This window comes from Alligator sinensis, unplaced genomic scaffold (assembly GCF_000455745.1).
Source record: "Alligator sinensis unplaced genomic scaffold, ASM45574v1 scaffold521_1, whole genome shotgun sequence".
Lineage (NCBI taxonomy): Eukaryota > Metazoa > Chordata > Crocodylia > Alligatoridae > Alligator > Alligator sinensis.
In genome coordinates, this window is record NW_005842374.1 from 940,845 (window position 1) to 964,473 (window position 23,629).

General features: G+C 42.9%; 1 protein-coding gene across 2 annotated transcripts in view; it reads left to right on the plus strand.

Moving 5' to 3' along the window:
- Positions 1–20,923, plus strand: part of DCX (doublecortin) — a 113,180-nt gene extending 92,257 nt beyond the window's left edge. For both annotated transcript variants that reach the window (XM_006029371.2, XM_006029372.2), the window contains exons 6-7: positions 15,607–15,701; positions 19,953–20,923. In XM_006029371.2, coding sequence (XP_006029433.1) covers positions 15,607–15,701; positions 19,953–20,009 — 152 coding nt within the window. In that variant the 3' untranslated portion in view covers positions 20,010–20,923. The remainder of the gene's footprint in view (positions 1–15,606; positions 15,702–19,952) is intronic.
- The last annotated feature ends 2,706 nt before the right edge of the window (positions 20,924–23,629 follow it).

Consider the following 23,629-nt stretch of genomic DNA (forward strand, 5'->3'; position numbering starts at 1 on the left):
TTCTAACCATCAGAAGGGTGAAATCCTGTAATCCTTCCAGTAGTCAAGGCAAAAACCCCAACCTGTAAGATGAAGTGTGATAAATTTCCGAGTGGGATTGTATGAAATGGTTGCTTGGCATAGCAGAGGTCTGACTGTAGTGACCCTGGAGCTGTGTTGCAGTCCAACATCCTATAGATCTAACAAAATGTGAGAGGAAAAGAAGTACATATCAGATGGTGAACCTGTGTAGAGAGAGCTAATGTTCATTCCATTTGTGTCAAATGAGGCATGTTTTTCCATTAGATTAGTTTGGTTCAAAATGACTTCTCATGCAAGGTAAATGTTATTTATTGTATAATCAAGACACATTTCTGCCTGAATCCTATTTAATGAAGGCCAAGAACTTTGCCCATTGGGGACAGCTTGTCAAAGGCTCATTTAAAATGACATTGAGACACCCAGTCAGTGTGGAAATAGAGAAAATAGTTATTTCCATTTGCTGCAGTTGCTCTTCATATATCAGGGAAGGAAATGCCCCCCTTCCTCCTCAGTGGAAAATGAGAATGTGTCTAGCATCTGCTCACATACCTGTGATGAGTGCATAGGGAATGCTCTGTGCAAACCTATGGTATTTGATTGGTGGAATCCTATTACAGCAGCAATAGGCCCCATGATGTTCATGTCATCTGTCAGAATGCTTCTTCCTGGGGAGCCCCAGAAATGGCTTCTCATTAAAGTGCCCAAACCCCCTGAGGGGGCAGGTAACAGAGCAGGTTCCAGAATACTTGCCCACCTTAAATTGGAAGTCCCCAAAGGGACAAGGAAGAGCAGGGAGACTTTGTACCCCCAGAGAGCATCTGACCAGAAATGTCTTTCCTTCTCCCACCCCATTTTTACCTTGTAATTCAATATATGAAAATGGACAAATGACCCTAAGTGATATTGGGAAAGGTTCTTTGAAAGCAGAAGTCTTATAATTGATTTTAAAATGCTTCTCTTGAGAAGCAGAACATTTATTGGGATCCCATGATGTTCTTAAAAGGCTGAAAAGATTTAGTTAAATAAATTGGTCAATGCTAGTGGTATGCGTCAAATTCTGTCTTTGATAGGTGATCCCCCATTGTAGACTTTCCTTCATTATTCCATTCATTTCTCAAACTCAGATTTGGTGTAGCCTAAATAGCTTATATAGACATCATAGCACCTTGTAATCCCTGGCTCTCCCAGTAATTGCCTGCATCCTGTATTGAAGGCATGGATCCAGAGCCCATTTTCAATGGAATAACTTCCATTGATTTCATTCCATTTGGAATTAGGCCCAGAATGTATTATGGGATATCTTTTAAATCTTCCTCATAAGCACCAGGTGTTAATAGTTACACTTCCAGAAGCAAAATTTTAGACTACATGGACAAACTCCAATATGATATAGCTATGATAACTATTGTGTTCCTAGAGAAACAGCTAGCTATATTAGTCTGAAGTTAGGTGGAAAGCAAGGTAGGGTGGCCTTATAGACTAACTGATTCAGAGAGACATAAGCTTTCATAAGCAGCAGCTTACTTCATCACATGCTATCAGAAGTTTTTGTAAGTGAAATCTGATGGAATACAAAAGCTTATGCTTCTCTGAATCAGTCAGTCTTTAAGGTGCCACTCTGCCCTGCCTTCTGCCTTATTGTGTTCCTGCTATCCTGTTCACTGAGTGATTCATTCTGAACAAAGAAGTGAATCTTGGGTTCTCTTACTGTGTTCAGTACATATCCAGTGTTTGCTTTGTCACTCTGTATGAAGGATTGTTACAACTGTTTATCATTTCTGGATATAGCAATGTCAGTGGTCATTACCGGAGTTACAGCCAGCAGCAAGAGACCATGGATTAAATTTATGCATGCGGTCATTGAGGGGGAAAAGCCTATTTGCATAAGCAATTGATAGGTTTTGCTGGATTTCAGCGGCATCAAATTGCAAGAGACAAGAAATGCTGAATAAGTTCCTAATTAATAGAAGATTATTTGACCTATTTTTAGGCAAATCTCTCATATGTTATTTGAAGAATGATGCAGAAGGAATCTTTGCTTCAAGTCGGACAATTTTTTTGCAACTTATTAGAGCACCTTCTTATACAAGTGGTTTCCTTTTCCTTCCTTTCCATTATGATTATTTTTCCCAGAAGGTAAAGTTTCCCAGATTCTATTATATTCAGACTCTCCAGCATAATCTCTTAGCACCAGTGTCATGTCCGTTAGCCCTGGATTGACCCTAAAACTGTCCACACAAACATTGTCTGGGCACTAATCATTACAATGACATTATAGTGATGATGATGAGGATAGTATAAGGACCTGTATACAGGTTTCCCTCGATTTATGCTGTACATGCGTTCCTGGAGAACAGTGCATGTCGGCACTGCTGGGCTGCACCGTGCTCCGCCTCTCCCCCTGTGCCTGGCCTCACCCCAGGTCCTGGGCTGCGCTATGCCATGGTGCAGAAAGCTGGTGTCAGCTGCTCCCTGGGGCCGCTGCAGCTGGGGCTGGCGTGAGTGCTATGCCCCGCACTGCCCGGGGCTCTGCTTGTCCGCACTCACCCCGACCCGTGCTGGAGCAGCCCCAGGAGCAGCTGACACCAGCTTTCTGCACCATGGCATAGCGCAGCCCAGGACCTGGGGTGAGGCCAGGCACAGGGGGAGAGGCGGAGCACGGTGCAGCCCAGCGGCTGCAGGCAGCTGGCCCTGGCCGCTCCCGGGAGCCACTGCAGCCAGGGCTGGGGTGAGTGGGGCCACGGCCATTTCCCCTCCCCCCACAGACTTACCTGCTGGGGGGCAGGGGGGAGGGGGCATCTATGCTGATCACATAACAGTGAATTTACCTCGCATATAACAAATTATGGGTCTAAATATGCTCATCGCATAAGAGTGAATTCGCATATAAAGAACCCGCATAAATCAAGGGAAACCTGTAATATAAAATAGGATGGTATTTTCTTGTTTCTCATCCTAATTGTTCAGTTTTTGTGTAAGACCAGATGGGAAAATTAGACTTTGTTCATCAACAGTAAGGATCTGAATCCATGGGTATGTAGTAGTGGATTCGAATCTGGATATTAGTCAACAGGATGGCCCTGAGTATACACATCATCAATGCAGACAGTGTGAGCCTTAAGGCAATTCTGTGTGCAGTACTATGCCTCATTCATCAACAAGAAAACTAATGCTGTCAGCAGAGAGTGGACAAAAGGAAATGGGTTTCTGTTATAGCACATGAAAAGAGAGAACTGCTTCAAGACAGATGGTTTGTGCTGTTCTGATGATGCAGGTTTGATAACCTGAAAATGCTGGATCCTCTTCTACTGTTGGATCCCAGAAACACTTGATCTTTACACATCAGCATAAATAAAATATTTCCTGCTTCCAAACTTCAGAGAGACCATTGTACAGAGGAGGAGCTGCCATGCAGTGGATAACACACAGTGAGGCGAGTCTGGAGACCTTGAGTTGTATTCCTGCCTCTTCCACTGACTCATTCTGTGACCTTGGGCGCTTCACATGAGCTTGACGTGCTTTCAGGTCCCGATCACTGGGGGCGGTGATATCTACATCTATTCAGCACTCTGTAGTGCACAAATGGAAACGCTGCTTTGCAGAAAAAATATTGAGGTGATTTTTACTTTTTCACTGTTTGGTGTCTAATCCCAACAGAAACCAAAACTAATGGGTCTCAGGCTGCCAGAATACAAAACAGGAATATCCCAGTGCAGGAGTCAGTGTACATGGTGTCCTTCTTACTCAATTGTGCCTTTTCCTTTTCTCCCAGTCCATCTTTTTCAGATCTTCATGCAGGAAGGCCTAATTGGCTTTACCATCTGTTGCCTTCCCTCACTGTTTCTCCCCCATACTCAAAAGAAGAAGCCCAGCTGAACTTAATTCATTTTTTTTACTGTTGACCAGAGCAATCCCTAGAGCCTGTCCCATATCCACTTTATCATTAATCCATTTATTGCTGTTGCAGTAAACTGTCACAATAAGCAGGCAAATGAAAAGGTGCAGCATTCCTGGCCGCATCCCTGCAGCCCCCCCAGCCTTCGCAGTCTGAGCAGCAGCTACAGAAACCAGAACTGCTTGTAGATCCCAGCACAACCTGTTCTCTCAGATGCTACTGTTTGTCTCGCAGGGTCCTGTGTCCTGTGGTCATTCATTTTAGGTCCTCTCCCTTTACTTTGTTTCCCATTGCTCCCCTCTGCTTGCTTACCTTGCTGAGCAATGACATCCTGTGAACTCCATGCCCTGGAGTACCAGCTTCATCTGAGGTCCACAGGGAGGATGGCATTGTTTTTTCAGCGAGCTGGTTGACATTTGAATCCACCTGAAAGTGCACAGTACACCATCCTTGATTGTGGAGCCAATGGGCCATTTTGGGACAGCTCCAGAATGAAGTCAGGATACAAAGAGAAATCTAACCCATGTAATAAATATGTTAATGGTTAAGAAAATATTAAAAAGGGGGCTACGTCTCAGCCACTTAATTACACCAACTGCCAGCTTGATGCAAATTGAAATGTACCAATTATTCTTTGAAAGTTGTTATTATAGCAACCCTGGCAGAGTCCCACCCAAATATGCACACAATCAGATCCTATCCCAAAATAACCACGATTAATGAGGAGAGGGAAGAAATCCTTGAATTAAACATGTGTCATTCAAAGCAAACATCAGGACAAAGGGGCCTGTGCACAGAAGGGCAGCGATGCTGATAGTACCAGCTCACAGCTGCAGCTAACTGGTCTTGGAGGGAGACCAGGACTTGTTTTCATGTGCTGCTTTTTGCTGCAGTGTGTCTTCAGAAAACTCACCTACTTTCTGTCTGGACAGGTCATGGGTGCAGCATGAATGTCTCAGTTCTCTCAAGGCATCCTAACCTACCCTTCCTCAAGCTATCCTCCAAAAATGAGTTAGCCAGTCCCCAAGAACAGGTTGAACACTGTTTTCTTGGCATTGTCCTTTCATCACTTTATTCATCAGACATAATAAATCTTGCTGTTCTGATTGAGTATCATAATAGCCATCAAATGGCCAGATCAGCCACCTCATTTACCCTTCAGCTGGGTCCCCAGTGCCAGCCCTGGGCAGGCTCCTCTGTTTGAGTCCTGCCACTTGTCTCACCAGCAGGGATCCTAGTGTTCCCTGTTTAAAAATTGCTAATTCTCTGATAAAAAATCCAAAATTTACTCTTTAAAATACCCCCCAAAATCTGTGGTCTTCCATAATTAATATATATATTAATATATATACCCGGTATCAAATGTCCAGGATTTCCTGGTATCGAATTTAGAGTCTGCACTGCAAATATGCAGCACAGGGAACATTTTTTTCATTCTTAGCATGTCTCTTGTGGCATCTTCAACTGCTTGGTGACACCGCAACAGGCATGTGCTCACTTGTCTGGACGAACCCAGTGAGAGCAAACTGTGTCATCCTCTGGGGTTCCTTCCTTTCCTTCCTACCTCTGCTGGAGTCCTTGTGTTTTCAGCTTCACAGTGATCCCTCTGTCATTCTGTTTGGATCCAGTGCCCCCCTCCCCCAAAGAGCAGATTGATTTCCTCCCTTGATTCTGAGTTTGGATCTCCTGCTTGCCTGCCATTGCTGGATTCTTAAATAGGTCTTGACAACATGATTAAATAAAATCAAATGTGCTGAGATGCAGCTCATTCAAAATGTGCTTCCTTAGAATCTCTTTTTGCCTTTGCTGAGAGCCAGAGTGTGGCCTTTTCACCTCCATCCTCCACACAGTCTCCAGGATTGTTGTTCCAGGCACTGGGGCTGCTGCTCCCTGCTAAGAGCAATTAGGTCTGGCATGGGTAGAATCAACCGTGTGTCCCCCAAGCTCCAGAGCTGCACACAAGAATATGCCTCAACAATTTAGCTCCCCCTGGAGAAAGTGGGAGCAAAGAAAGAATCATGACTTATTATGATTTGCTTAGGGGTGAATGGTTTAGATAGGGATGATCCTACCTCAGGCAGGAAGCTGGACTAGATGACCTCTGGAGGTCCCTTCCAGCCCTACTTCTCTATGACTCAGGGCTTTACCTAAAAGCCCATCTAACTATAATCCCAGGCCCTGATTTGGATTTCATTGAGATCATTATAGCTTGGGAGCAATGCATAAACCACAAGCTGCACATGGGTCAACAGCGTGATGCTGTTGCAAAAAAAGGCAAATGTCCTCCTCTGGGACATACTAACAAAGTCCCTCAGTAACACATGGGAGATAATTATTCTGCTGGGCACTGGTGAGTGCTCAGCTGGACTGCTGGGCCTAGATTTGAACCACACTGCTCTACCAGACAGACACAGATGAATTAGAGAGAACCCAGAAGAGTATTAACAAGAAAGAAATGGTTTAGCAAATGCAGCTTATGAGGAAAGGAAGGAACTAAAGTCGGATATTATATCAGACTTCAAGTATGTAGTAGATTATTATAAAGGGGACAGTAATCAATTGTTCTCCACTTCCACTGAGGATAGGACAAAAAGGGCACAGGCTGCATCAGCCCAGCCCTGCTCCCAGTGTGCACTGACAGACGTTGATAAAGGCGCTCCCTTACATGAGGGTTCAGGTTGTCACAGGATCGGGCCCTTTTAAAGCACTCTGCAGCCATGTTCATCTCTAAGGGCATGGCTGTAGAGGGCTGATCATGGGACAAAATGTCACTTGTGTCAGTGCCTGAAGTGATCAGTTTAATTTCACAGTAAAGGATATTTAACTTGGAGACTAACGGGGAAGAATTGTATTGGTAAAGGTAGTTAAATTGGAACAGGCTTCTAAAGATGTCATTGAATCCCCATCACTGGAAGTTTCTAAGAATAGGTTAGACATGCATCTGTTAGGAATGGTGTAGATACATTTAATCCTACCTCAGGGCCCTTGAAGCCCTATGTTTCTGTGAAGCTAACAGGTCCCATTTTGTGATATGAAATGGCTTCGTGCAGGGTAGACAGGGTACAAAGGAGGGATGAAAATGTACCCGCAAAACACCCTTCTTATGGATGATGGAGTGTTGTACAGTAGACCCTTCCTCTCCTGACTCAGGGAGCATGTTGGAGGAAGTATGGATGTGAGCAGACATGGCCCTAGGACAGTGTGCTCTAGGTATTATGTGTTTGGCAAAAAAAAGTTTGCAGAGGATTTTTACCTGCCCGTGTAAGGTGAGCAATCCCAAGAGGGTTTTGAATTAGACCATCACTCAGACACATCGTGGTCAGTTCAAGAGCTGGGGAGATGCAAAGGTGACAGGAAAGGAAGATGAATGCATGATGGATTTAAACCAGCATGAAGCCATTGTGAATAACATCAAAATCAGGCAATAGGTTTTCTTAATATAGTGCTCTTAAGCTAGTGAAGGAACTGGCAGAGCTGCATTTTAGCTGTGGAGTGCAGAGGAGAAAGGATCGTTTTTGTCATTTATCATTTGTATTTATTCCTTTTGAAAGACTTGTGTGGCATCTCTTGGTAACATTTAATAGATTACTGTCATTCTTCCCATGACATACGAGTGATTCTGCGTCATCAAAGGTGCTTTAGCAGCCACATCACAACATACATGAGCTTTTTATTTTCAGGCTTGGAGAAATGATTCTGCCAGACCTTTTCACTCCTCCAGAGATAGTAGAATTCAGGGTTTGTTGTATAAATATTTGCTGTGCAATTGGGGAAGTCTATGATTTTTCTAGCAGGAAATTATTAACGTCAGCATGCCCTTAGCAATTCTCGGGAGAATCCCTGGGTAATTGATTTTAAATTTAAATATGACCTTCTCCAGCTAGCTGCTTTGGATTGACTTTGGCTTGGGGAACCCATGATCAAACAGTGAGGGATTCTTCTTGGACTTTAATTTCTTGCTTCTCTAATGGGAGGTTTGGGACAGACAAAAGCATATCGACAAGGCAGCAACAATTAGCAAAACAGATACAGAACGTCACTCTGTCCTGACTGCAGACTTGCTCCCAAGGGTTATTATGAATGAATGTGTTGAAAAGGCAGCAGATGTCTTTTGGATTGCACTAAAACCAGCCTGTTATCTACTCCCACTTATACTTATCCTCTGGCTAACTGACAATCTACATTGTGTGTTATAAATTACATATACAAAAAAGCTATGTTAAAAGACAGTTAACAGCACAAAGTCAAGGACTCAAGGATTCAAAAGTTAGAAGATGTCTAAATGAAGGATTCCTGGGTAACTTTAATTCAATTTCCTACTCAAATGCATTATATTGCAGTCTTTACTCATCAGATGTTACTTTTTCTCATGAACTGTGCTTCATTCAGTGTACTGAATGACCAGGGCTCACTGAGGAAACAGCTGTTTACCATTTTGTTTTTATCTTCACTGTTCAAAGTATTGTCCTATGCTGTTTTATGGCATACAGTTTGAACCCTGCTCTGAAGACAGAATTATTCATTCTCTTTTTGATTTTCTGTGGAGCCCACAACAAGAGCCTTTGCTCATAATTATGTAGTCAGCTTCTTGATACTACACTTGTTAAACCCAAATGTATTTGTCTTCACAGTACCCCATAAGCAAAACTAGGATGGTGTTATCCTTTGTTAGGAGTGCTGAGGTGAGGAATCAGATTGTCTTCTTTGAAACATCCAATTTGAAATGACCAGACCTGGATTTTTCTCTATTACATTGCATTTTATAGCCCTGTGTGTATTCAAACCACAGGTCTCATTCACTTCATCTGTATCTGTGAGGGCTCAGCACTTTTGTAAATCAGTCCCTAGGGCCTCAAGTCAAATACTTAGAAACTGAAGGACACGCTATTTGCAGCCACGTGTGAGAAGTGCCGTTTTAGTGACATGTCCTAGGAATTTTGTGGCAGAGGCAGGGACAAAATTTGGTCCTATAGAGCCACCTTCAACTATCTTAACCATGCAATCCTTTTTCTTCTCCCAGTTTTCTGCTGCACTCACTGCACAACACTAACCCACTTCCAGAGTAGGACAGGTTCTGTACGTTGAATGAGGCAGGGGCAAGTGGAAAACAATGGCATATAGTCATGTTATTAAAGGTTGTGTTACAATGCATCTGCACAAGAAGCCAAGTTGCCTAGGCATCCGTGATAACGGATCTGGGTTTTCTGTTTCCCACCAATAAATGGAGGAAAACGTGGATTTTTCCCATACCTGAGGAAAACGTGGATTTCTCGTTTTAATGGAGAAACCCATGGATGTTGTAGTTTTGCAAAGAGCATTTTCCGGCTGGCAGAGTTGCAGCCTTCAAGTGCTGCCACTGGCGGTGGCAGAGCTGGGGAGCACCCACAGGCGCTGCCGGTGGCGGGGCAGAGCTGGTGAACGCTGGCTGAGCTGCAGAGGCCTTGGGGGAAGGCAGCAGGGTAGGAGCCCGAGCCTGGAGCAGGTAGCCTGAACCTGCCCCCACCCCACACAGATCTGGGGGGCACGGGTCCCCCCTGTCCCCCCCAGGAGTGCACACAGCAGTGAGGAGCCCCCCCCTGCCCAAGCCTGCAGGAGGTAGGTGGTGGGGGGAGCCAGGCAGCAGCTGCTGCCTCCTGTCGGGGGAATGAGGGGCCTTTCATTTTAATCATAGATTTGGGGTGATTATCAGAGAATTTGCAAATTAAAAATTTTTTTTTTTTAATCCAGGAAAACCAGGATCCCTGGTAATTACACCCCCCCCCCATACAGAAATAATAAAGGGTTAATATGAACTCAATCTTTTAATTATTTTAAGAGGTATTTATACAGTGTAGTTTCAAGTAGTTCTGCTTATATGGATTATAACTGTCCTAAGTACCACAGAACACCACAACTCTGTTAAATTCAGCAGGGTGATAAGAGCTTAGCCCAATTAGAGTCTGGTCCTTGCACTTCACACTTGCATTCAGTTTGATTTCAGAAGAAATCTTTAGACATTGGGTCATGAATAATAATTTTGACTGCAAGGCCAAGAGAAAATTAAGCCTTATTTCCTAATTATTTCTGCAACTGAAAAGCAGTGCATGAACACTCCTAATGATGTATATCAGTTTAGTCAGATTACTGATTTGGCTGTTATATCTGTAAGTGTCCCTTTTTTTTGACAGCACTCATAAAATATTAATATTGCTGCAATAGTATTTAAAAGTCACTTTATATCAGGCAATTTCTTTCCTCCCTTGCAGTGGTTATGGCGGGTATTTTTGCATGCTGATGGTTCAATGTTAGCAATTTTACCAGCTCTACTATGTATGTGCAAAGGATATTATTGATACTGCAAAGAAGTGCTGTTCAGTTTCCTGGGGTGAGGGGGTTCTTTTACAATACCATGGCCAGTATGCATTATTTTCCTTTTTTTCCCATATGCTTGACAAGTTAATTTTTGTTTTCAGTAGTAAACTACTTGAAGTGATGAGGGTGGGGAATGGTCCCCAATCCTCTGTTAAAACAACATTTCAAACACCATTTAAGAGAAAACTAATTTCTCAATGGCATAAATTTTTAATGGAAAGAAAATTGACTCCTTTCACAAGCCTGTCTAAGTATCAGTAACTGTAGAGGTGGTTATACAGCTGTAGAGGTGAATCACAGTGAGTGCACTAAGTCTAAGTGGATCTGGCATATACCCTCCAGTCCTCAATGCAAGGGGTTTTGCATCAATTTAGACTTCCTCAGACTTGCAGTTGTGTGCCAGCATGTAATTGCCATCCTTTCTAATTTTGGTCCAAAGACAGTAGCAAGAACTGGAATTTAAAAGCATCTTGGAGAAAGTGTAGATGGTAGACAAGATAAATGAGGCCATCCTAGAAATGAAAGCACTGGGTCGATAGGTGATTAGGGGTCAAGACTGGGGGGACTAAGAAAAGGATTGTTAGGATGGAGACTATGTAGGAAGGCAATGCAAACCGGGCCAGAAAGCACTGAATTTAGAAAGAACGTTCTAGACTGCGGACAGGACGGATTTTTTTTTTTTACATATATTTTTTTCTTTGGTAAATGTCAATCCTTCAGAAGTGTAACAGGAATAGTTTCTCAACTCCAGTTTGGACTGCTGACTAAAAAAAGAGATAAGGGAAAGACCTTCCTAGCTCAGATTACTCACACACCTGAGATGCCGTAAATACAGATTCAAGTTCCCACTTCAAAGAAGTATTCTTTGAAGTGGGAACTTGAATCTGTATTTACGGCATCTCACAGTATTTAAATGGCTTAGACAAATAGGGGAGTTTCAATAGGAGAGACTGGAAACTGTCAAGTCCCTCTAGGCAGTTAGGGAGTCATTAGGATGTGGGAGAGTGAGGTTCATATTTGTCAGCTGAATGAGGTAGAGCAGGGATTCGGCAGGTACTTCATATCCCACAGAATAATCCACAAACTGTCACAGCTTTGCAAAAAATAGAGCAGAAATGGGATTTTAGGTCCCTAGCAGACATACAAGTGACGGTGTGATGAGAGTCTGATGCAGGATCCCCACAATTGTGCTTTCTGCCATGCCACATGTGCATGGCAAGACGACAGGCTTATGGGATCGGGGCTCCCAGATCCAGGGGCGCAAAAGGGTCACTTGTGGCTGGGAGCCCTCAGCTGATGGGGCTCCCAGCCACTGGGGCACACCCCATGGCTGGGAGCACCAGCCTGGCCACACGTTCAATTAATGGCTTCATAGGAACCAGCCACAAAGTTCTTATTCATTTGTTGTGTTGCCTGTTGTTTTATCATGCCATTAATTGAATTAATGCGTGGCCAGAGAACAACCAAAGAGGTGCTTAACAGATTACTCATGTCTTCAGCATAACGTGTGCCAGGGGCCTTAAGAGTACAGTGTTAAGAAATTCAGGAAGAAAGAATTGCCTGCACTGGCCAGGCCTGTGCATAGCGGCACCAGTGAGAGGGAGGCAGGAACCTCTCCCCTTTGTACCTACAGCCATGGTCATTTACACGGCTCATCCAGTCCTTTTATTGCTAACTGTATTTGAGGGTTTTTCTGCATCCCAATGTAATGTAACCTAATGTAGATCATTCACCACACAGTGGAGAGGTCTTTTCAGGCCTTCAGCTTTAACGAGGAACATAGGAGATGCATATCCTTGTGAATCTCTCTGCCACAGGTAGGTTCTGTGGCTTTAATTATTTTTTTTAATCTGCAATTATAAAATGCTAATTGGTAAAATGTAACAGTATATTAAACTGCAATTATATTTAATAGCTAAACAGAATACCACATTAGAGAGAATGAACTTCCAGTCTTAACATGGAGCTACGCACAATCAGGCAATTTCGGTAACTCTTTAAAATGAATGAAAGGGAAACTGTTCTTTAGGTAATACTGAAAGATAAAGACATGGATAGAGAAAGGAGTGATGGAGGCTCGGAGTACTAGGGGGACAGTCCTGGGATTGTCCCACAAATGGAAATGCAGATAAAGGGCCACATTCTGGTTAACAACTAGAAAAAAAAATGATAGTTCTCAAACAGGGACTCGTTCTTAAACAGGGACTCGTAGCTCAGCCCAGCAAGGAGCTAAGCACTGGGGCTGTGCGAAGCTTCGGTCCCTGATTTGATTTGGTGGTGATTTAGCCCGATTCGGTGGCCAAACCTCCAAATCTGAATCAAATCAGGAGACCATTTAATCTCTCTGAATTGAATCAGAACCCTCCGAATCAATTCAGAGAGATTTGGAAAGATTCGGCAATTCAATTATAGACACAGCTTTAAATGTTATTTCTACATACCTCAAGGTAGCAGGCAGCTTGTGAATGCTCCAGTACTGGGGCGTATGGAGTGTCCCACAGGAGCGTGGGGGGCTCCCCAGCGCTCTTGGCAGCAGACCCAGAAGTGGACCAGAAGCACTTCTGGTTGACTTCCGGGTCCACTGGGGAGCACGCAGGGGACCCCCCCACGCCTCCCTGGCTCAGTGACTGGTGCCTCCTGGGTCTGGGGGGGCACCCAGGGTCCCCCTGCAGCCGATTGCCAAGCTGGCGGAGGGTGGGGGTGGCCCCCAGCGCGTTGCGTGACAGACCCCAGGTTTGCCACCGAGCACGCAGGGGGCTCCCCCGCGCTCCTGTAGAACGCTCCATCCGCCCCACCGTCGCAGCACTCATGAGCCATGCCTGGTATCTCAAGGTATGTAGAAAAAACATATAAAGCTATGTCTATGGCTGAATCGCTGATTCTCCAAATCAGCATTGAATCTTCAGATTCGGATTTGGCCGAATCGAATCAAGGACAGCGATCTGAATCAACGAATCAAATCACTGTCTCCAGTTCGGGCTGAATCCGAAGTGAATATGGCCCGTTTTTCACCCCTCTACTAAGCACTGTGCTCCTCACCACAGAGCACTGAGGCCCATATGGCCTGATTCTGCACCACCAAAATCAGTCCAAGCTTTGTTGTGGACTTCAGGGGGTGCATTATCAAGCTGATTCTGAAATCAACAGGAGGATGTCTGGGCTTGAAGCTAAGCATGACACATGTTTGCTAGACTGGGGCCATGTGCTGCATAGCAGTATTCATCAGGAGGAGGCCAGATTCATAGTAAAGTCTGGGCTCAGTCATGAGAGCCTTGCTGAGGCCAGTTGTCACTCAGAAAAAAACAAGGCAGAATAGGAATTGATCATGGTTTAGAGGTCTGCTCATAGCTGAAATAACCATGGAGTGATGGCGTATGAGAGTAAAACATCATGTTACAGTCAAATGATCTCTATACCCGCATATTTAGGTCACAATCCATACTAGGCTGGCCCAGAACTATGACATAGTTAAATATTACATAGCGGAGACTCTGCTCACCAGTCTCTACCAAGAAAAACTCCAGTTGACTTTACAGCAGTGAGGACTGTTGGGTTCCAATTCTTATTTGCATTAAGCTTCTTGCATGGTTTTGATGATGTAAAGTGGCCTAAAAGTGCATGGAAATGCATTTATTCCCACTTTAAGGTACCTTTGCATCGCTTATCTGAACTCTTATCTTGCACACTTTCCACATCCTTGTCACTGTTCCCAGTAGCATGCTTAATAAATTTTATAGGTCCAATCTTCAAACATTTAGGGGTTCAAATACATGTTCAATTACATGCCCAATTTGCACCTGTAGTTACTATGACTGAATGTAGAAATCCTATGGGCCTAATTGTGGTGCTGATGCCTACATCTACCTGCAGTTCCAGTAAGTGAATGCATAGGCAGCTGCAAACTGAAAGAAGAGAGTCACCCAGCCCCATCACTCTACTTTTTTCCCCCTCTCTGTAAAACTTCAAAATCATATCACACTTCTTTAAAAAGAGAATCATTTTAGTCCAGTTCTCAAGAGAGTTGACAGTGTTTATTGCCACTTAAGAAAATGACAATCAAAATGGTTATGTTTTAGTTTGGGGAAATTGAATTGCATAAATAACATCTTGGATACTTTGGGGAAATGTCTCTTCCAGTAGAGGTGACAGGCAAAAGTATTCTTATGCTTTTGTAATGAAAGCCTTCAGCCTGCTCCTACTTCAGGAAGGGAAGGGCCCACTGGGGTGACACACTAAGACGTAGCCAGCCTTATTCTGAATTCCAGACCATTATAGAGGAGCGGAGTTACTCCATTAAAAGCCACGGGAGCAAGATCTGAATCGAAGTCTGGTGTCTAGAGTGAATATGCAGCATATGGGATCTAGTACAACCCAAGCCAAGTTCACATAACATGGCATAGCCTCATAAAAGATTTAATGTGACACCGGGTAACATGCACTGTTATGCATTTTAAAGAGCATCAGTGACAGCAAGAGTTTACTTTTCCCTTAATGCATTTCTGTTTGGTTTTTTCTGTAATTTACTGTTTTCTTTTCTTTTTTAGCCCAATAAATCTGTCCATAGCAACTGTCTCTGGCATAGGTCTGGGCTATTTCACTTTGATTAAAATCCAGCTGCTAATGGGCTATGTGACCATTTTGTTCAGAGGTTTGGTTTAAATGAACCATATTTTTAATTATTAAAAAAGTGTAATTCTTTTTTTATGGTTTTAAAGAACCCAGAAGGCCAATTTGTAGCTTCGAAGCACAGATGAAAAGCAGACCTGCCCTGTACATTCACTGCACTGCCTTTAGGAGGAGGGAATTTTCACTCCTTGCCAGCTTCACAGGGCAGCGGTGAAATGGCCTCAGCTACATCCTTGCCCATTACCTTTACAATGACTAGTACCTCAAAGGGCATCACCACTCAGCACAGTCAAGCTAATATATCAACTCAGAAGATAATTTGTCACATTTAAGGATCTAGACTATTTAAAGACTTTGATTTTCTTTAACAGTAGTAAGGATTGGATGATTTAAATTGTCTAAGGGACTTGAAACCCTGAAATGTTCATTTTGTAATGGATTCTTAAACAGATTCATACCTGTAATTGTTTGTAAAATCAAATATTTCACCTCTCTTATGGTAATGCCCAGTATTTGAAATGGCTGAAACATTAAGCCTGGTGAATAATTATTTTGTTCTTTTGGTTATTTTTTTTCTGGATAAATGATGAAATAAGCTGGAACCTTTGATGTTGACTGTCTGGATGTTTTCTGTCTCCGGGAAAGAGAGAAATAATCTGTCTTTTGATTTTGTTTGTAAATTCATTGCTGGATTCTGTTTTCTTTTGTGACAGCAAATGGTACATCAAGCAGTCAGCTCTCTACACCCAAATCCAAGCAGTCTCCAATCTCCACACCAACCAGTCCAGGGAGCCTCCGTAAGCACAAGGTATTACGTTTCTTATACCTTACTAAATCTAGTTCTCTTTGTACCTGGACATATAAAGAAATGGCTTAAGTCAGGGTCACATTGTTGGTTAAACTGGCAGAGAATTGCCCTGTCACTAAGAATTTTTGTTACGCCTAATATAGTAATTAGGTGTCTATTTTAGAGGCATAGATAGTAATCTATGTTGTACATCCCTAGTATAGATCAGAGCAGATGACTGTGCCCTCAACATGGGTCAGCCTTTGTACGAGTTTCTGGTCTAGTGATGGGCTCATTCATTATATACAGTCATCTAATATTTCTGGCTTGATAGGCTCACAGCACACCATTCTGGCCTATTAAACAAGGAAAGAAATCTGAATATTAGTGAAGTTATAAGGATTGATTTTAACATTATCCTCAAAAGTATTCGAATATCAACTTTAACTCATTCTATCTTATGGGCAATAAATTACCAGGTAATTATTTTCTTGTGCAGGTATGATAATTGCTTTCCCTGGTTATGTTCTCTAGCTTACCAAACTATCTGAAAGATAGCAAGGTGTCTATGAACTTGTGTGCTTTTCATCTATGACCACAAATGGACCTTTTCTTCAGGGGACCATCTCTAAGAAAACTGTGCATAGTGATTGGTTCTGCTGCTCAGCTACCCTTATGATTGTGTCCAGTTTGTCCTTCCCACTGGCTTCCTCTGATGCCTTTTCTGAGCTAACTGCCCTACAGACTAAGTTGTTCTTGAAGAGGACTTCAGTCAGTGTTAAACATATCTTTAATATAATATAATGGCTGAAATCCTGGCCCAGCAAAATCAATGGGCATTTTGCTATTGACTTCAGCATGGCCAAGATTTCAGCCAATCAGAACTCTTCATGACCTCATTCTCTGCAACGCACAATCGGGTGGTTTGCTTAGTATCTCTCGTGTTCACAGTGCTAGAAAAACTGCTATCATTAGGGAGTCACTTGGTCAAATGACTACTATATATTTTTGAAAGCATCCGAGTTAAAGGATTTTCCTACTAATTGCACTGCAACTTATATTAACAGTAGGAGTTTCTTCTTCCAACTGATTGTGTTCTTCAGGTTTATGTGGCACCATTTCTAAAAACAGAGAGCAAATAAATCATTAATTGTTTTATTTGAGGTATCTTACCCTGCCTTGGAAATCATATGCTTTCATTTAACAAACAGAGCATCTCTGTCAGCCAGAAGCAGCATTCAGTGATACCAGATAAAAATAAGACCTGAGAATCAAAAAGACCATTAGGGTGCCAAGGTTTACTATTACACCTTGCTTATTATGAGACCTCATGCAAGCCTCACTCATTTTGAATAGTCCCTTTGGGCACGTCCCATACACTTGTAGGGAGCCTGCTCCGACACGCTGTAATTCCAGACTTGATTAATCGAGTCTGCTGGAGCATGGGAATTAATGTTCTCCAGCAGCCTCCAGCGTCATGTGTATCAGTGTCCCCATGCTGAAAAATGGTGGTGGGGCGCTTTAAACTAAAGCTGGTTCAAGAAGATTTAGTTTAAAGCAACCCACTACCATTTTTCAGTGCCAGAACTCTAATACATGTGACACTCCGGGTGCTTTTAATTATGCAGCTCTCGTAGCTGCACTAATTAAAGCACCCCCCCCCCCCCCCCCCCATGCCTCCCGGAGCATGTGTATAAATGCATTTTGATTTCATTTGACCTGTCCCAGCCATTATAAAGCATGTCTAAACCACAATCCCCCAGCAGGAGGGTTAAATGACTATGAAACACCACCAGAAACTGGAGCCTGGCTGGCCAGAGCCATTCTCTGGCTGCTGGCCAGTCTCTGACCAGCTGGCTCAGCACTGCTGCTGCCCTGGGAGGCCTCCAGGACCCCAGGTAAGGCTGCTGGGGCCAGCACAGGTGCTGCCCCCAGCCTCCCCTACCCCACCTGGGATGTGCCTGGGGACAAATAGCAGTGGCACAAATATGTGCCACTGGTTTTTGTCCCACAGGAAATGTGCACCCCTGCACATGCGCACTTGTCAGGATGTAATCCTATAGTTGTGCAGCCTCCAAGTTTTGTTTGCCTTGTTTAGCAAAACCATGCCTCAATCTACATTTGCCTCACCAACGTTTCCCTCAAGTTTGTTTTCTGATCTCAGCTGCTCAGTGGAACTAACACTTACTTCATTGGAATTACTCAAGAGTTATGCCGGTGTATTCAGAACAGAATCTGACCCACAGTCTGCATCCAGTAGTGGCTTACATGTATTTAGGGATCTTACTTATCAAAGTAAGTTCTCCTTCATACTTCAATAATTAAGGATCTGAAAGTACTTTTCAAATACTGTAGAGTTTATGGTGCATTTGGGGAATGGGAATATTTTCTGCATGCTTTTAACTAAAATTATAAATTCACCACGTGTAATAGTTCATTTGTGTTCATTGGCTGGCCAACTCAGGGCCATTCCACTGAATTCCTACAAAAAATGTACAATTGCTGGTGATCACTGTGGGTGGATGATCAGTTATTGGCTCCTCCATGGACTTAAGCCAATCAGCAGACATGGATGTAACATGTTAGGTTACTTGAATATTCTTGCATCATTGTTTTCTTCCCAGGAGCTATTTCTAGTGTTTGATAAAGTAAAATCTTTTGTCTTTTCCTGAAGTTTAAAGAATTAAAGCTGAAGACGCTGTTCACTATATATATTCTAGTGAGAATTCCCTACCCACTCGTTTTGAGCTGATTCTTTCAGTTTGTTCATTTTTTGGTGTGTCATATCCCCTTTCTGTACATAACACTGTGTTCAGTAAGGAAGAAGGAGGGCTCTGACATTCCCAGGGATGGTTTGAATACATAAATTCTTATATTATGCAGGAGATGAAACCAAATCAAAACTCCAGAGAAGAATACTGGATAATAAGGGCGTGCGAAATGGACCCTGTTCGATTCAGATTCATCCCGAATCGGGGACAGTGATTTGATTTGTTGATTCAGATCCCTGTACCCGATTCGATTTGGTCAAATCTGAATCTGAAGATTCGATGCTGATTCAGATAATCAGTGATTTGGCCATAGACACAGCTTTAAATGTTTTTTTCTACATGCCTCGAAATAGCAAGCATGACTCGTGATTGTTGCGATGCTGGGGTGGATGGAGCGTCCCACAGAAGCACGGGGGCCCCCCAACGTGCTTGGCAGCAAACCTAGAAGTGGACCAGAAGTACTTCCAGTCCGCTTCTGGGTCCGCCATGGGGACCCCCACGCCCCCCCAGCTCAGCGATCAGCCACGGGGGGACCCTGGGTACCACCCCCCCAGACCCAGAAGGCACCAGTCACTGAGCCGGAGAGGGTGCAGGGGGCCCCCCCCAGCGCACTCTCCAGTGGACCCGGAAGTGGATTGTAAATACTTCTGGTCCACTTCCAGGTTTGCTGTTGAGTGCGCTGGGGGGCCCCCCACACTTCTGTGGGACACTCCATGTGCCTCAGCATCGCAGCATTCATGAGCCGCCTTCTGCCTTGAGATATGTAGAAAAAACATTTAAAGCTGCATCTGTCCGAATCTCCGAATCTCTCCGAATCGATTCAGAGGGTTCCGATTTGATTTGGAGACATTAAAGGGTCCTCTGATTCGATTTGGATTCAGAGATTCGACCACCAAATCAGGCCAGATCTCCCCCAAATCAAGTCAGAGACCGAAGCTTTGCACAGCCCTACTGGATAGGTTTAGACCCAGAGCCAGATCCAAGTTTTGCAGCCTGGACTCATTTCTAAACCCGTGGTTCATAAAGAGCTGCAATGACTTAAAACATGGGCCATATCATGAAACACCTCAGGTTCTTGTCAACTTTCTAGAGAGAGCCGTGCTAGAGAAGTGACCAAGGCGCAGCTGTCACATAGGGATGAGACTCTTTACTGTGGACCTAAAATAAACTGACCTGTTTAACAAAAGATCCTCTGCATTCATGCACAGTGTTAAATAGATAGACACTGACTGTGAAGTGGCTGAAAGGTTTTCTCTCTGATTGTCACTGAAAATCAGTCTGCCGTTTTTTTACTGAGACCTCCCCACCCCCCTTTCCCCACTGTGCAAATGCTTTTGTTGTAAATCATGGCTGATTCTAATAATTGGTTTGTCTATTCAGTCTCCCATCAAGGAGACTTCCACCCTGTTCCTAGGCCCTTCAGTGAACTGAATCAGGGAGCTGTCTCCTTGTTGCTGGAACCCGAGTGTGGGGATTAACATTTTGTCCTTTCCTCTTACAGGACTTGTACCTGCCTCTGTCTTTGGACGACTCTGATTCTCTTGGGGATTCCATGTAAAGGAACACAATGCCAACTGTCCGTGCTACAAGCTCTGTTAAAAATACAGTACAGTACTTCTGCCAAATGAAGCAGATAGGTGACTGGGTGCTTTCAAATCAATCAAAGGACACACAGTTCTATGTAATTTTTTTTTTCTGTGATTTATCTTCTGTGCCACAAATCAACACTTATCAACTTATAGGGATAGAGTGATACCATTCTGCTGGATAACTTTACAGGGATGCATAAGGGGCATTGCCAGCAATCTCAGGCTAACATGCCAGTGATTTCCCCTTCTCTTGTATTAGTTCTTCTTCTGCTCTAACTGCATTAATTTATTATTGGCTGTAGAGACATTGATAGCTCCCTACTAGTTCTACAGAAGTGAATCCTGTTGATTATTCTAAAGCTAAAAGAAAACGAATGTCCTTTTCTACCTTCTCACAATGCTGATGAATACTAGCAGCTCTGTGACTGCAGATCTGCTTCTCATTTTGTGTCTGATTTTCACACATGCGTACTCTCTATTGTCAATGTCTGTTGCTGAATAGCAGGAAAGGAAATGGCTTATTACCATAAGAGGCTTAGGATGCCAGCAGAATGTGGAACAAAGAATATTGGACCAGTTTCAGAAATGCTGCCTAAGACAGTGAGCAAAGTTTGTATAGCACAATGATGACATCATAAATTTAGATATTGGGACATTTCTAATAAGTAAGCTGAGATATATATGTCAGTTGAGTGTCTGGCATGAACCAGATTTATCATAAAACCCAAAGATAATGCTGGCTGATAATAAGTTATTATATCTACTGCATGGTATCTCTCTATCTCTGCTTATAATCTTAATGCCTTGTAAACATCCAACGCTGAAAACACTGTGAGAATTTGTTTTCAGGTCTGACACCTCTAGGTCGCTTTTTATAGCAAGAAATCAATACACTTTTTATAAGAAAAGAACTTGTATCTGTGTTTTAGGAGTAAGTATTCAAGCTCCTTCTTTTTTATAAAAGCTGGTAATTTTCTTTTGTTTAAAAAACACATTAAGGAAAAAAATTACAAAAAAACAACTACTGCAAACTACTAATAATAACAACTTAGTTTAGAAATCTTGTTGTCACTGCCAAACAGGCACTTGCAGGAAAAAAGGAAGTCGATTTGAAATAATGAATGTTTTGATAGTTTTTGTAATGTTTAAGCTAGCATTTTTAAGGTTTTTCTTTACATTTCAATACTCCTAACTATGGCCAGATGCTCTACTTATATTACAGATGGAACTTTGAGGTGTTCAAAGAAACTCTTCTAGCAGAAAAGAAAAAACTCTTAGGGGATTTAGTGAAAATCATCACTTTTATTAATCAGTAATGAATCCTACGGGACTCATCGATATATTCCACAGAGCTGGTGGTTTTTACTATGCCTAAACTGTAATGGTATAGGCTAGTTGGTATTGCCTCTGTTTCTTACGGAATAAGCTTTCAGCGAGACTGACTACTACAGAACCGGACCCGGATGAAGTCCTTGCAAACAAATGTTTTGTGTTGCTCTCTTTTACATTCTTTCAGCACATATGCAGATTTCCGTATTTCTTTTCAATCCCTTTGAGTAGAATGAATTATGGAGTCGTGGTGTTTGATGCCACATGAATAACTTAGCTAGAAGATGATTTGGTTTCATTCCTTTCAGAAGCCACTTTGTATTTTATTAGTTTGCATTGCTACTATTAACACTCTGTACAGGCTGCGTTTTTTTTTTTAAATTCACATGACGATACATACAATATATAAAAGCAAGCTGCAGCTGAGATGATCCAAAAGAAGACGATTTGGAATTACCGAGGGATTGGAGTTATTTTATACCAAATTTTCACCCAGTAGTCTTAGGTGCAAACATTTGTTCCTAGGGTTTTTCCCAAGAAATGATTTGTGCACCTACAAACAGCTGAATTTAGATGTGTAACTCCCTGGCCACATGACTGAGAGTTGGATATTTGACCTACTGCATCAAGACACCTGAATGCAGTTTAGAGAGGTGAAGATTCACGTTCCCCCATAGTGAAAGCTCTGTATTAAAGAAAGATGGCCGTGGAGACAAAGCACAGTTGTGGCAGTCAGGAATCCAAAGTTCAATACTCAGCTAGATTTTGTGTATGAACTGGAGCAGGTCTCCATTTTTCTGTGCCTCTATAGCTGTCTGTACCAGGAGGATAATAACACTGCTCTACCTCACGGGAGGTTTGTGAGGCCACATATTCACTGAAGTTGGAAAAGGGCTTTCAGATTCTCTGATGCTGAAGAACAGCAAGGAGTAGTTGTATGTGGACAAAGGTTTTTTGGGGTGTATATTCACATGGGTACTAAATTAGAGACCCTTCTTGAAAATATGGCTTTTTAAGTAGAAAGATAGCATAGACTGTGATTTGTTTCTGCAAAGTATACTATTAAATCTAGGGCCTTTCTTTCAACAATGAGAAGACACGTTTGCCTTTGACACAACAAAAACATGACCATCCTTTCCCCTTCTCCTCCATTTCCCTGTTGGGGGAATCTTGAGGATCCCCACCAGTCTTTCACTTCCAGCCCTTCTAGAGATCCTGCTCTGAACGGTAGCCACCATCTTACTTGCTCAAGTTGACTAACCAGGAACTGAGTGACAATGACAATTGTTAATTAGACAGGGGACATGTTACCTGAGTGATGCAAGGTGCTCCTTCTGTATCCATGGTCCAAAGTGCCTTGCTGCCCATCTCCTAGACCCTGTCAATCTAGGAAGCAAGAGGCCAGCTACAGCATTAAGTTTAGGGGCTTCCTTAACTGCAGAACAACTTATCAATAGCCTGCACATCCAGGCTGTCATATCTATAAGAGGTCTGAGGCATGTAGCTAATAGCAGTCCTGTACAGTGTTTAAAAATCTACTGGGAAATTACTTTTCTATTCTCCAGTATCCATCCAGGTCAGCTTGCCTGAGACAAAGCTGGAACCAATCTGGGTAACACTGATACAGAGGTAGATAGTTATCTTTGCACCTGCACCTACCATTTAGATAATGAGAAGAGCTCCTTCTACGGGAACTTTCTAAAGAACTGTTCCAAGCACTCCTCCTGGATTGTTCTTCAAAGCGACACATCACAGGACTTGCAAACTCTTACTTATAGGAGTGTCACTGTCACAAGGACTGCTCAGGAGCAAGGGCTGAGCTTGATGATCATTTTTGACCATATGATGCATCAGCAAGGGAATTTAGAGAGGCCTAAGCAAAGAAACCATTTTCTTCAGAGGGAAAAAATAGCCATTCAAACCAGCAAAAGCCACAAGTAAAACAGGGTAAGAGTTCAAACTCCCATGTTTTAGAAGCAATTTTCCAGGTAGAGATACCTGGACTGTAGGTAGAAGTCTGTGAGCATTTCAGATGTAACACATTGTTAGTCTGTCGTAATGCTGCTGTTGCATGAGTACTTGTACAGAAATGCATGTAGAATAGCGTACATACTGTGCGAGGTATCTTTGGCTTCACAGGATCCTGAAAACAGACAGTACAAAAAGAAATGAATTGCAGGCAGAATATTATAGTCATCAGAATGGGCCTGGTTCAGGAAAATAGCTAAGCGTGTGTTTAATTCCCTCTGACTTCAGCAGG